Below are 13,528 nucleotides of genomic sequence, written 5' to 3' on the forward strand. Positions count from 1 at the left end.
CTCTTATCATTGATATGTCATGTAGTGCCTAGTGAACAGCATACTCTGAAGTCAACTGAGTTGATTTCTTCTTCTAGGTACAGGGACCAAACAGTGACGTTCACTCTTTTTAGGTTGTTTTAATCTGGGTGTATCAGTTAGGTACCAGTGACAATTATTATATTCTATACAATTCACTCAAGTCTTCAGACATAGGCATAAAAGTATTTAAAAGCAGCATATTCCTTCTCTGGGATCCAGGAAAGAGTGCCTTCTGCCACCAAATTTGGGATCTTGGGACTTTTTCAAAGTCTGTAGATGATGGGTACAGATTCCTATAACCCAGGGTTTCTCAGGTGTAATCCTCACCTGAGGATATTTTTTCCATTGCTTTGTTAGAGAGAGTGGAAAGGAGGGAGTGAGGGGAACAGAGAGAGAGAGATTGAGATCCACTGGTTGTCTCCCACACACGTCCTCAGCACTGTTGACATTTTGTTGTTGGGGGCTGTCTTGTGTATTATAGGATATTTAAGCAGCATCCATGTCCTCTTCACCCTGTATATGCCAGTAGCACTCATTAATGACAATTAAAAATGTCTCCAGCCCGACCAGCATGGCTCAGTGGTTGAGCGTCAACCTGTGACCCAGGAGATCAAGGTTGGATTCCTGGTCAGGGCACATGCCCGAGTTGTGGGCTCGATGTCCAGTGGGGGGTCGTGTAGGAGGCAGCTGGTTCTCTTTCATCACTGATGTTTCTATCTCTCCCTCTCCCTTCTTCTCTGAAATAAATAAAAAATAAATAAATAAAAATGTCTATAGGCATTGCCAGTGTCCCCTGGGGGCAAAATCACCCCCAGTTGAGAACCATTACTTCACTGATTGGTTGCATCTTGCCAACAGAGATTATGAGAAATAGATGCCATCTCCCCCATGGGGCATCATCCTCTTCAGAGACAGGGACTTGGGACAAAGCTCCTAGACAGTCCCTTCTAGCCAGAAAACTATTCCTGCACCTTCTGGTCTCTGATTTCAAGTTATGATTGTGAAAGATCTGGGTTCATTTAGGGTATCTTTTTCCGGGAAGATAAGTAGTATTTGCCTTCTCTTTACAACAGCTTTGAAAAAGAGCCCTTCTGCTTCTGCTTGTCAAATTAGCACATTCTTTTCAGCAGGAGAAAATTACTTCAGCAGGAAATCCCTGGTCCTTCTTTGCTCAAGTGACAGTGTGCTTTCCTGGGAAATATCAATGACTTCAGTTTCTTGCTTATCCCAATTTCTTCCTAAAAATCCCAGCAGAAAACAAGCTGGTATAAACCCGTGGCTCTAATACGTGCTATATAGACTTTGTTATGGAACACCTTCTTTAGTTCCCTTGTAGGCCCCTGGCCCTCAGATCCCCTGAAGCCCAAAGTACTGCCTAGTGAGTCACCCTAGAAGGCCTTTCTCTGAGCCCAGGCAACCATTTATCCTTGTGCTCTTAGTTCTGAACAGGCACTGCTTAACTTGCCCATTGGGATTGGTCCCTGTAGAATGGAGGGTAATATCACAGCCTTATTTATGTGCATTTTACTTTTTAAATGTTTCCTCAAATGTAAACTATGTCACTTTTCATGAGGATCACAGCACATCAGTTGGAAATACCAATTTACATAAAATATGGTCAACATGGGTTGGTGGGATCTTAGATGCTTTTTTTTTCTTTATTGACTAAGGTATTACATATGTGTCCTTATCCCCCCACTGCCCCCCCACCCACCCCCACTCATGCCCTCACCCCCCTGGTGTCTGTGTCCATTGGTTATGCTTATATGCATGCCTACAAGTCCTTTGGTTGATCTCTCCCCCTTACCCCTACCCGCCCCTTCCCTACCTTCCCTCTGAGGTTTGAGCATCTGATTGATGCTTCTCTGTCTCTGGATCTGTTTTTTTGTTTTGTTTGTGTTTTGTTTTTAATTTCTTTATTGATTAAGTTATTACATATATGTCCTTATACCCACATTACCCCCCCATCCCCTCCACTCATGCCCTCACCCCCTGGTGTCCATTGGTTAGGCTTATATGCATGCATACAAGTCCTTTGGTTGATCTCTCCCCCTTACCCCTACCCTACCTTCCCCTACCTTCCCTCTGAGGTTTGATGGTCTGATCGATGCTTCTCTGTCTCTGGATCTGTTTTTGTCCATCAGTTTATGTTGTTCATTATATTCCACAAATGAGTGAGATCATGTGATATTTATCTTTCTCTGACTGACTTATTTCGCTTAGCATAATGCACTCCAGGTCCATCCATGCTGTTGCAAATGGTAAGAGTTCCTTCTTAGATGCTCTTAATAGAGCAAGTCAGTGTCCTTAGCAGTTGTCCCTTTGTCCCTTTTCTCCCACCTGCAGGCCCAGCTTCAATGCCTGGAGACTCCATCACCACCTCACTGGGTCCCAGTGTATATGCTTTCAGGGAACTCCTTCCAAGCATTTTTTGTTGTTGTTAATCCTTACCCAAGGATGTTTTTTCTATTGATTTTTAGGGAAAGTAGAAGGGAGGGAGGGGGAGAGAGAGAAATACCGATGTAAGAGAGTCACATCGATTGGTTGCCTCCCACACGTGCCCCAACTGGGGCCAGGGAACAAACATGCAACCCAGATACATGCCTTGACCAGGAATCAAACCTGTCACCCTTCGGTGCATGAGCCAACATTTTACCACTGAGCCATACCAGCCAGGGCCCAGGCATTTTTTTTAAAAGACCTTTTTTTATTGATCTTTAGAGAGAGAGGAAGGGAAAGGGAGAGAGAGGAAGGAAGAGGGAGAGAAACATCAATGTGAAAAAACATTGATTGGCTGTCTCCTGCACGCCCCCAATGGGCATGTGTTTTGACCAGAAATTGAATTGGCGACCTCTTAGTTTATGGGTCGATGCTCAACTATTGAACCACAACAGGCAGGTGGACCAAAGCATTTTTAAAGTACTTTTTGTCTTTTGATTTCAAATGTAATTTGTGTTAAAAACATGAGAAGGAAAAACAAAACAAAACATGAGTGTGTGGGAGAAAATTAGCACTCCAATCCCATCAGCTAGAGATAATCACTATTTATACCCTGCCGAGTAGCCCGGTTCTTTATTCTGGGACAACTAGGACTCCACATGCCCTATCCTGAAGCTCTACCAGACATTCAAGGTGATAGAACTTCAACCCACTGCCCACCTGCGGAATCACCAAGGTGAAAGGGCCTTTTCTTCAGACTTTCCTGTTTTGCCTCTCAGCTTTCACACAAGAATAATAATCTAATCCTCAACTTTCTGTTAAGGCACGTGGTTCTGTATTCAGTGGACAGGTAAGAAGAGGCACTCGAGAAAGAGCTGAAGTTTACTGTCACTCAATTTTAGTAAAACATTAGTTAAAATATAAACAAGGTTCAGCCAATATTGCTCAGTGGTTGAGTTTGAACCCATGAACCAGGAGGTCAGGGTTCCATTCCCAGTCAGGGCACATCGGGGTTTCCAGGCCCGATCCACACTCGGGGCTGTGCAGAAGGCAGCCAACCACTGATTCTCTGTCATCATTGATGTTTCTATCTCTCCCTCTCTCTGAAATCAATGAAAATATATTTTTTAAAAAATATATAAAGGGGGTATTGCTTAAAGGTCTTTCTTCTGATCTAGAGATATTTTTAAATCTGTTCCTTGTTCAAAGCAGAGAACATAAATCTGGGTATAAAAAGCACATTAACTCTCTCCTGTGTTTGTTTCCTTCTGAATTGTGCTTTGTGTTGAAACTTATGAGATTCATTATAGTATCTGTCAGGATGTTCAGGTAATCATTTTATCACATAATACCCTCTTGAGAACCTCAAGGAGAAATAGCTACTGATTCCAATTTTAGCACTGACGACTAATGTGAAACTTGAGAGCCAAAATCAGGGCCCACCATAGCAAGCATGGATTCATATGCCTCGCCTTTTTTGTTCCTGACTTCACTTCCTGTCTTTACCCTTCTCCTTTTTTTCTCCTGTAAACTTGTGCTGTCTCACTGTATTTTATATATAAAGTGAGTTGTGAAAATGCCCAATCCTCCCTAAAGTCCTACAAGATTTCCAGGCCCTATCTCCTTTTTCATATTTATAGGCACCACTGCACTTCTGATTTGCGGTACACAAAGCTTTATATCCTGCTGGCAACTTCAGAAAGTTAACTCTCTCTCATGATCTCATTGTATTACTAGGTTTGAGATGCTCGATGCGGCAAAGAACAAGCTCCGGGTGAAGATCAGCTATGTAATGATTGCCCTGACAGTGGCAGGATGCATCTTAATGGTTATTGAGGGCAAGCAGGTGAGAGTGGACTTCCTATCTCTGTTTGTTTTCCACAGAGGGCCTATAGGAAATCAGGGATTGACTCCCATATTTATTCTCTTGAGAAGAAAAGGCTGCTTTTACACAAGAAATTAGAAGAAACAAAGATATAATAGGGCCAAACCTAGGATCATGCTTGGGGATAAATAGCAAATCCTAACTTTGGCAGGGGGAAGGACTGTTAGTTTTCTGTAAAGTAAAAAGTATTCATCAATCCCCAGATGTCATAAATAATGTGAAACAAGAAATATGACACTGGCAGATTTAATGATAGCTCTGTGCATGTCTATAAAGCACTCTTAGTACATGGGTTTATTTATCCTCCTTCTAACTGCCTGAATCCTGATGAGTAATCTTATCACACTTCTCTACTTCAAGCTCAGCCAAGCTGGTCATATATCTGAAGACCATAGCTCCTAAGCAGTACATAGGAATTCTTTTATTTTAACACAGATAATTATTAATAGCATCACTAATTGAATATTTTGCTGTTGTCTCATTTGAACTTCACAACACTACAAGATCGGTACTATTATTTGGACCTCATTTCCAGCTGAGAAAATATAGCTTAGGAAGGTCATCCATCTCCCTAATGGCAGAGCCACAATTTGAACCTACACCTAATTGAGGTGATATTAAAATTGCTCCCACTGATATAATGATCAACATAATTTTATGAATGAGAATAGATCCAGAGACAAATGGTAGGGGAGTGGGGAGGGGGGTTAGAGAGCAACCAAAGGACTTGTATGCATGCATATTAGCATAACCAAAGACACTGGGCATTGGAATGGCTGGGGGAGGGGGGGGCGGGCTGCAATTTGGGAAAAAGAAGACATAAGTAAAACTTCAGACAATAATAAAAAAAAATTTGCTGCCACTTATTGAGTGCTTATAATATCACAGGCATTGTTAAACTCATTTATTTACCACAATAACCCCAAGAGGTAGATTCTCTTGCTATCTGTATTTTATAAAAGAACATAAAGCTTAAAAGGTGTTAAATAATTTTCCCAAAGTCACATAGCTAATACGAGTAAGAAGATAAAAATTGAGAGCCAAGTATGCAAATCATCAAACTTTATACTGTACTATCCTGTGATTAAAATATAGTTTTATATGCAGCAGCACTGGTTAAGCCTTTATTTTAATACTGTGTCTAATTCCGTTTCACAGTTTACATGTGGAAACGGATGTCTTGTATCTATTATCAGATATTAAAAGAGTTTTTCTACAAACCCAGTGGTAACTGATCTCCTCTGAAGAGTCTAGTCTAGAGCAATGATCAGCAAACTGCAGCTCGCAAGCCACATGTGGCTCTTTGGCCCCTTGAGTGTGGCTCTTCCTAAGCCTTAGGAGCACCCTAATTAAGTTAATAACAATGTACCTACCTATATAGTTTAAGTTTAAACAACTTGGCTCTCAAAAGAAATTTCAATCGTCGTACTGTTGATATCTGGCTCTGTTGACTAATGAGTTTGCCGACCACTGGCTAGAGTAAGAGAAAGGAACCACCAGCTCTCTTTAGTTTTGGAATGTTAAATACTGTTAGGCTGACGTTCTGGGAGCAAGAAGGGCAGTGTGCAGACCTGGGTGAAGTTCTTTTGACAACTCTTCCTGCCCCACTTCAGTTTTTCTTCTGTCTCCCTCTTTGACCTCTCATGCTTCGTTCTGACTGAAATCTGCAGAAGCAGGTGAACAGGACATAAGGGTTTCTAGAACTCTATGTGAAATTACACAGAAAATACTACCTTATATGGTGGTAGTATCACTTGGTATAAAAATTTTGAAGCTGGTCTGTTCATACAAGCTTCACATATAATGTAACAGGTCACAAGGAGGGAAGCAAGGGAAGAGGATGGTTGCCTCTCCCCCACTGCTGTTTGCTCTTTAAGGATGGAGTCTTAGGATAGAAGCTGCTGGAAGTCATCAGTGATAATATTTGGGAAAGTCTGGGATCCCCAAAGCTGAATGGTTTTTGGTATGAAAGAATACAAATGAGTTGGAGAAGGAAAAAATGGTAGCAGCCAAAAAAAAGTAAAAGGAGAAAAAAAGGATAAAAATGAGAACATATTTAATACTAAAGGGAGGGAAAAGGGAAAGACAAGGGAATAAATTGTAAGAGAAGAGAGACAAGATTTAAAGAATGAGGCCAGGAAGGAAGAGAAGTGCTTGAATGAGTGGACTGATGGACTGTGAAGCAGTAGAGGAAGCAGAAGTCACATGGAAGGGACTGCTGTGCCCAGTGTGCATGCTCCAGACCGTTCCGTTCTTGTACTCTTGTACCATCGCTAACCTGCTGCCATCAGTGACGTCATTCACAAACGGGCATAAATAATTTCTTGTTCAAATTTGTTTCATTTTAGGCTGTCAAAAGACATGAGTCTTTAACAAGCCTGAACTTAGAAAAGAAAGCTCGTCTGAGAGAGGAAGCAGCTATGAAGGCCAAAACAGAGTGAGAGGTATTCATGTTGGCTAGATTTTGAAAACCCAGGAATAATGTGTCAGCAACAAGCCTGTCTTAAAAGAATGTGGTATGAGGATCCATTTCATAAAAGTTATGGTTTGTACAAACATACCATTTCCCTATTTCTGCTCTAGAGGTACAAATAAATTTTCTTAAATGACTTGTCTAATTTCACGGCTTTGATCCAGGTTAAATGCGTCCTCTCAACTTTTTGGATTAAATGAAAAACGAGACAACTTATTTTGACTTAAATATTAACTCTTTAGAGTCAGGATCCATATCTTACTTTACTTCCATTACCAAAGTGACCTCTCCCCAGAAGTCAAAATGCCTCTTTTTCTGCATTTCTCTCTCTCTCTCTCTCTCTCTCTCTCTCTCTCTCTCTCTCTCTCTCTCTCTCTCTCTCTCATTTGTATTCCTTTCTGGAAAGAGAAGGAAGGCCATCTGAGAACACTGCCCAAGTGCATCTTAGAGAGCGAACCTCCTCAAGTGCCATGGTTCTTCTCAGAGCCCTGGAAAGCAGACAGAACACACTTTGCCATTCTGGGGTGTGCTGGCATAGAGGCTTTTAGGAGCACAGTCCTTGAAAATGTCCTAGCAAGGTGATGATAATGATCTTGCCACAAGTTTCTGAGGACTTTGAAATCCCCGCATCATTGAATTGCTTGGGACTAGCAGTCACCTCTTCTGCTCCATGGCTTAGAATTCCTAACTGGTCCTTGTCCTGCTGCCTTTACACTAAACTTCTCAATTATGAAAGTCTATCAAATGCATTTTCTTATTAGTGTTGCATTTGCACCTGGTATATATCTCACTTTGACCGGTATGCCAAGCTGTCTCATATTTAGGTAAGGATGCTGGTTTCTATTTTAAATAGTCATTTATTCTCTCACAAATAATAGTGGATGACAAGTCCTCACAGCCATCTCAATCTGCTAGGTCTCCTAAAAGGGTTATAGCAGATTAAAATGCAGCTGTTTGGGAACTTGGCTTAATAAAATGTAATATATCAGTCTACCTAGAGCTTTATAACTATCTGATGTTAATGATGTTTGTCTATAAATTTTATTTTGTAGTAATTTGACCATAGCTTCTTTTTAGATACCAAATTCTTTGATTTTTATCACTTGAAAATTTACTATCAAGAAGCACTGTTCCTTACACATTTTAGATTAGTTTATTTTGGAACATTTATGTTACATCTTACCTAAACCAATGTTCTAAATATGGGTAAATTTTAATGTACTTCTTTTAAAAATAAGTAATCTTTCTTCATAAAACAATACCATTTTTAATTTCTAAAGTAGCATTTTAAAGTGTTGTATCTTGGAGTTTTATTGTAATAAAAATGTTTTCTTAAACCAAAGCTCACATATGAAGCAAAAATACACACAATCTTTTCTCATTTTGTGTCATTCTCCTGTTCAGTAACTTATAATGACTACCTCCTTATGGATTAAATACAAATTCCTTGGCCAGAGTTTCAGACCTACCCCTATCTAATCTCACTTCTCCCAGTACCCCCACATGCTAACTTCTCAGCAGTCATACCCTACTAGTAACTTTTAATATCTTATGTTTTTCAGAACTTGTCAAGCAATTCAGATATAGTGAGCACTAGTATAAAATACTGTAGAACACAAAAGACAGTTTTGCTCTTGATACTTTCAATTAAATTACTGTTGTACAATCTTTTGCTTAATTTCTAGATTTTTTTTTTAATGTTTACCATGTCTCTAGATCAGGGGTGGGCAAACTTTTTGACTCGAGGGCCACAATGGGTTCTTAAACTGGACCGGAGGGCCGGAACAAAAGCATGGATGGAGTGTTTGTGTGAACTAATATAAATTCAAAGTAAACATCATTACATAAAAGGGTACGGCCTTTTTTTTCAATAGTTTTATTCATTTCAAACAGGCCGGATCTGGCCCGCGGGCTGTAGTTTGCTCACGGCTGCTCTAGATAGTGGGCAGAAACCATTTTCCACTTTATATTTTATATAAGCCTTGTGTGAGATTATACTCAGATACAACAAAAATAATAGTATGGGGAATTGATTCCAAAAATTTAGTGAAAGCAGGCAAGGAATGAAGTGCTGGTGATATAATTCCTTGTCATTCATCAAACATCACTTGAGTCCCTTCTATATACAAAAACTGAGAATACAAAGTCCAATAGCATAACATATTTCTTGTCTCCACAGAACACATAATATATGGGAAACATGCCTATGAAACCATTACAATACAAATTGATAAGTGATATATTTTGAACTTTAATAACAGAAACGATAGAAATAGCAATAGCCGTAACTGGTTTAACTCAGTGGATAGAGCATCAGCTTTGAACTGAAGGGTCCTGGGGTTCAATTCTGGTCAAGGGCACATGACTCGGTTGCTCGATCCCAGTAGTGGGCGTGCAGGAGGCAGCTGATCAGTAGTTCTCTCTTATCATTGATGTTTCTATCTCTTCTCCCTCTCTGAAATCAAATATACATTTTTTTAAAAAAATAAAAATGCTTTCTTTTAAAAAAAAAGAAATAGCAATAAAATCTAACTCAGCTGCCAACTGTGGTTGGAGTCAGGCAGGCAGTGATGGCTCCACAAAATACTGATTTCTGAACTAAGTTTGAACCATGGATAGGAACTAGTGAGTCAGTCACATAATGAAAGAGAGCGGCCTCACCACTCCAACATTTAGCTTGTTTCAAAATCATGAGGGCACAATCTGACAAGCCATCTAGGCGTCCTTCAGAAAAATGCCATTTATAATGTTTTACACTCTCAGAACAAACCTAACCATGACTTATTTTTCCCAATTAAAGACTTGATTCCATAGACTATTTCATGTCCCATTTGGTAGGCTATCACTATACAGGAATTGCACTTAGTGTGAGTGGTGCCTGACACACATCTCTAATCCACCACCATCCCAGGCCTAAGCTCTTATTCATCTGATCTCCCAAACCAAAAACCTTGGAGTTATTCCAAACTCCTTTGCTCTCCTCATTTAATTAATCATTCTGTCTTGTGAATCTTCTAAATATTCCTCAAATATACCAATCCTTTAAATAGTCATCGAGAAGAATAGAATGGAAATCTATTCAATGACAGACACAAGAGATTAATAAACTTCAAGATTAAGAGTCAGAAGCCCTGGGTTCTAGACTTGCTATTCCAACTGTCTTGCTTTGAAAATGTAGGTTGTATGTCTTAAAATCTTATATAATTCAAGACAATGTTAAGAAATACAAAACCATGCCAAAATTAAGAGAAATCATCTTTTAAAATATACAACTTTTTGCCAACTTGGCTCTACTACTTGATTTCTAAAGGGTTTAGTAGTTACTTATCCACAGTTTAATTGTTTTGTCATTTCCTAACGCTGCTGATGCAATGATGTTTTCTGTAGGATGACAAGCTGCTGAGATGACGACATCTGTGTGACCTTGTAATTTCTGTACAATCTCTTTAGTCTGAAGGTTCCAAATGTAAACTAGGTTATCCTCTGAACCAGACACAATCCACTTCCCACCAGTAACTGAAAAATTGGCAAATATGCAGTATTTCTCATCTTTATGACCAGTGTATGTCTTCAGGCATCTGCCTCTGCTATAATCCCATAGTTTAAGAGTATTATCCAAAGTTGCAATGAGAATGTATTTACCATTTGGAGAAAATTTTACAAAAGAGACGGGCGGGTTATCATCATCAATAAGTGTTTTTAAACACTGACCTGATGCAGCATCCCAGATTCTACAGATGCCATCGTAACTGCCTGACGCTATCAAGGACCCATTACAACTAAAATGAACAGCAGAAACTGGGTCAGAATGAGCAGACAAAGTCTTGAGGCACTTGCCTGTTTTCACCTCCCATATTTTCACACTCTCATCAAAAGATCCTGAGATTATGAGGTTGGATGGTGGATTGAAATTACAGCAAAACACATAATTACTGTGCCCCTTCAGCGTTTTCAAACATTTTCCTGATCTCACATCCCAAATCTTGAGAGTTTTATCATCTGAGGCAGAAACAAGACGACTGGAATCTGATGACCAGTCAACATCTGATATTTCCAGACTGTGACCATGAAGAATTTTCTCCTTTTTTCCATCATAGGCTCCCCAAATTATAATTACTTTGTCAGCAGAAGAACTTGCTAGCCACTCGCCATTAGGACTAAACTTAACTGATGATACTGCTTCCATATGTCCCACAAGAGTACATCTGAGAGCATAGTTTGGTTTTTCATACGCTTGTTTGCTCTGATTGGCTGATGAGGTGAGGGCCGATTCTGCTTTGGCATCTGATTCCTTTGTTGCCATGGCTTCGAAATCACTAGGTTGGCTCAGCGTCCGGCCCAGAACCAGGCAGCCCAGTATTTTGATTTTCTGCCCAGCAAAATGAAGATTAAAACATTAGATTAGACTAAAAAATAAACGGTCTTTAATGATAATTTCTGGATCATCTCTAAATTACCATATACACAAGGCTTGCACCGCTTCAGTTTCTCCTCGCTTCCTTCTGTAAACAAATACTTGAGAAATATTATTAAAAAGTCCCATGCGCAGTCAGCAAGTAAGGTATTAATGTTGGGTATTTTGTGAACGTACTCAGGCGTCCAAAGCGGGGCGGGGCAGGGCGCAGGGAAATCTCTATACAAACTATTTTTCACGACCCCTCCCCCAGTTCGACAGGTCTGAGAACACTGAGAACCCTCACAGTATGGCAGAGTTTAGGTACTTTAGCATGAATGCATCACCGCTTTAGACAGATTTCAGAAGCTATGAAAAACCTGCGTAATCGCCGTTATTCGAGGTCCGGCCTGCCGACTGCATTCTGCAGATACAAACTGGTCATCACCGCCGCGTCAACCGCTAAAACAGCCGGCCCGACCCTGAGCGCATGCGCAGAGGGAGCCACCTACTTCCGAGTCGAAGTGACCAATGGGGGAAGCCTTCGTGCGCTTGCGCACAAAAAAGGAAGCGGTTTTTTTCCGGTCTTCTTCGCCCCCGCCTCTACACGGAAATGCGCAATGTCTTCTTAACCCCGGGACGGTGTTGTTCCAGACTTGACCGGCTAGAGTGGGAAGCGGTGAATATGTCAGAAAAGATTTGTTTCTTTTTGCAAACCGTGTCACAAGAAAGGACTGCATTTTCCGCCTTTAGCCGCAGGGCTAAGCCCACAGTTGGGACGTGAGCTGCCCAGACAGTGCGCGTTTGGGAATGTGGCTAAGTCTTGTATACAGCAAGGCTGCAAATGGGCTGGGGGAGCGAAGCGACTTCTGGTTTTAAAGTTTTCCCTAAAAGCCATGGCCGGATTGCTCAGTCGGTTAGAGCGTCATCCCTCTGCACCAAGGTGACAGGTCGAGCCCGATCACGACACATAACAGGAATCAACCCCTGGCGGGTGTGTCCTGGTGGTTGAGCGTGGACCTAGGAACTAGGAGGTCCCGGTTGGATTCCCGGTCAGGGCGGGCTGTGGGCTCAATACCCAGTAAGGGGCGGGGGGGCGGGGGAGGGTGGAGGGGGGCAGCCAATCAATGAACGATTCTCTCTGATCTTGGATGTTTCTCACCCTTCCTCTCTGAAATCAATAAAAATATATTTTAAAAATAATAAAAAAGAAAAAGAACCAATGTAAGTGAAACAACAAATTGATGTCTCTGTCCTCCTCCCCCTCCCTCTTTCTCTAAAATCAATCAATAAAAATAATGAAGTTTCCCCTAAATGTTTAGAAAAGGATAAAAGAATATGTGTTAGGGGCCTTGAAACGCCAGTGCTCAGAGAGCATGATCTGGTAATGCTGGGGTAAACTTCCATATAGTTTAAGCTTCCAAAGAAAATTAAGGAAAGTTCCTATCTGCATAGGTGCTTGAGACAGAAAAGGGACAAAGAAGTTGATGGAATGGGGTAAGAAATGTGTATGGTTTCTTCTAATTAGACTTTAGAGCCTTTACCTCAGTTTTAAGAAATGAGTAATGGCTGTGAAAGTATTACCTGAACGATACATGTTTTTCAGATGTAATTACTCTCTTTAAACAAAAATAGGTTTACAAAAAAAAAAAAAATTGGTAATTTCTCCAATCCTTGAATTGCTCAATAAAGAGTGCCCGAGAGAGTCAGCAAGTGTTCTGTTTTAAATGGTTTTCCCCATAGATAAGTTGAAGTCAGGAGGCAAATAACCTTCATGTTTTCTGTCAACCAAGAATTAAAACATTTGCCCTAGCTGGCTTGGCTCGGTGGATGGAGCATCAGCCTGCGGACTGAAGGGCCCCAGGTTCGATTCCAGCCAGGGGCACATGCCTGGGTTGTGAGCTCGATCCCCAGTGGGGGGCATGTAGGAGGCAGCTGATCAGTGATTCTCTCTCATCATTGATGTTTCTAACTCTTTGTCCTTCTCCCTTCCTCTCTGAAATCAATAAAAATATATTTAAAATTTTAAAAAAATAAAGAATTAAAACATTTAAAAACAAAGGGTTTCCTATCTTTTAAGGGATAATCGGTACAACGGCACAATATATCACCTATAATTAGGTATCGCATGAGGTAAAAACCTCATTAAGACCCTACTACTTTAGTTTGGAAATTATACAGGAATTGCCCAAATGCTTTAGTCTTAGCTAGTCCAAATCAATGAGATAAACATCTTTTCATTTTTTAGATAGACATCTTTTAAAAGGTTTGGAGCTTCCATTTATGCACGTTATGATTCCTCTTAACTACCATGGAC

At 40.6% G+C, this 13,528-nt stretch overlaps 2 protein-coding genes across 2 annotated transcripts in view; one reads left to right on the plus strand and one right to left on the minus strand.

The window, feature by feature from the left end:
• The window catches only part of FAM162A (family with sequence similarity 162 member A), a 29,698-nt gene extending 22,735 nt beyond the window's left edge, over nucleotides 1-6,963 (plus strand). The window contains exons 4-5 of the mRNA XM_036348123.1: nucleotides 4,198-4,306; nucleotides 6,694-6,963. Coding sequence (XP_036204016.1) covers nucleotides 4,198-4,306; nucleotides 6,694-6,786 — 202 coding nt within the window. The 3' untranslated portion in view covers nucleotides 6,787-6,963. The remainder of the gene's footprint in view (nucleotides 1-4,197; nucleotides 4,307-6,693) is intronic.
• Nucleotides 6,964-8,847: 1,884 nt separating this feature from the next.
• On the minus strand, nucleotides 8,848-12,284 carry WDR5B (WD repeat domain 5B). The gene is made up of 2 exons (XM_036348119.1): nucleotides 11,592-12,284; nucleotides 8,848-11,187 (listed from the first exon to the last, which is right to left on the minus strand). The coding sequence occupies exon 2, from the start codon at nucleotides 11,119-11,121 to the stop codon at nucleotides 10,132-10,134; it is 990 nt and encodes a 329-aa protein (XP_036204012.1). The 5' UTR covers nucleotides 11,122-11,187; nucleotides 11,592-12,284; the 3' UTR covers nucleotides 8,848-10,131.
• Between the last annotated feature and the right edge of the window lie 1,244 nt (nucleotides 12,285-13,528).

The sequence above is a fragment of the Myotis myotis genome, unplaced genomic scaffold, assembly GCF_014108235.1.
Source record: "Myotis myotis isolate mMyoMyo1 unplaced genomic scaffold, mMyoMyo1.p scaffold_m19_p_2, whole genome shotgun sequence".
Classification (NCBI taxonomy): Eukaryota; Metazoa; Chordata; class Mammalia; order Chiroptera; family Vespertilionidae; genus Myotis; species Myotis myotis.

Bases quoted from the DNA above. Each gene is read 5' to 3' on its own strand.
- WDR5B (XM_036348119.1), bottom strand. From the start codon at position 11,121: ATGGCAACAAAGGAATCAGATGCCAAAGCAGAATCGGCCCTCACCTCA.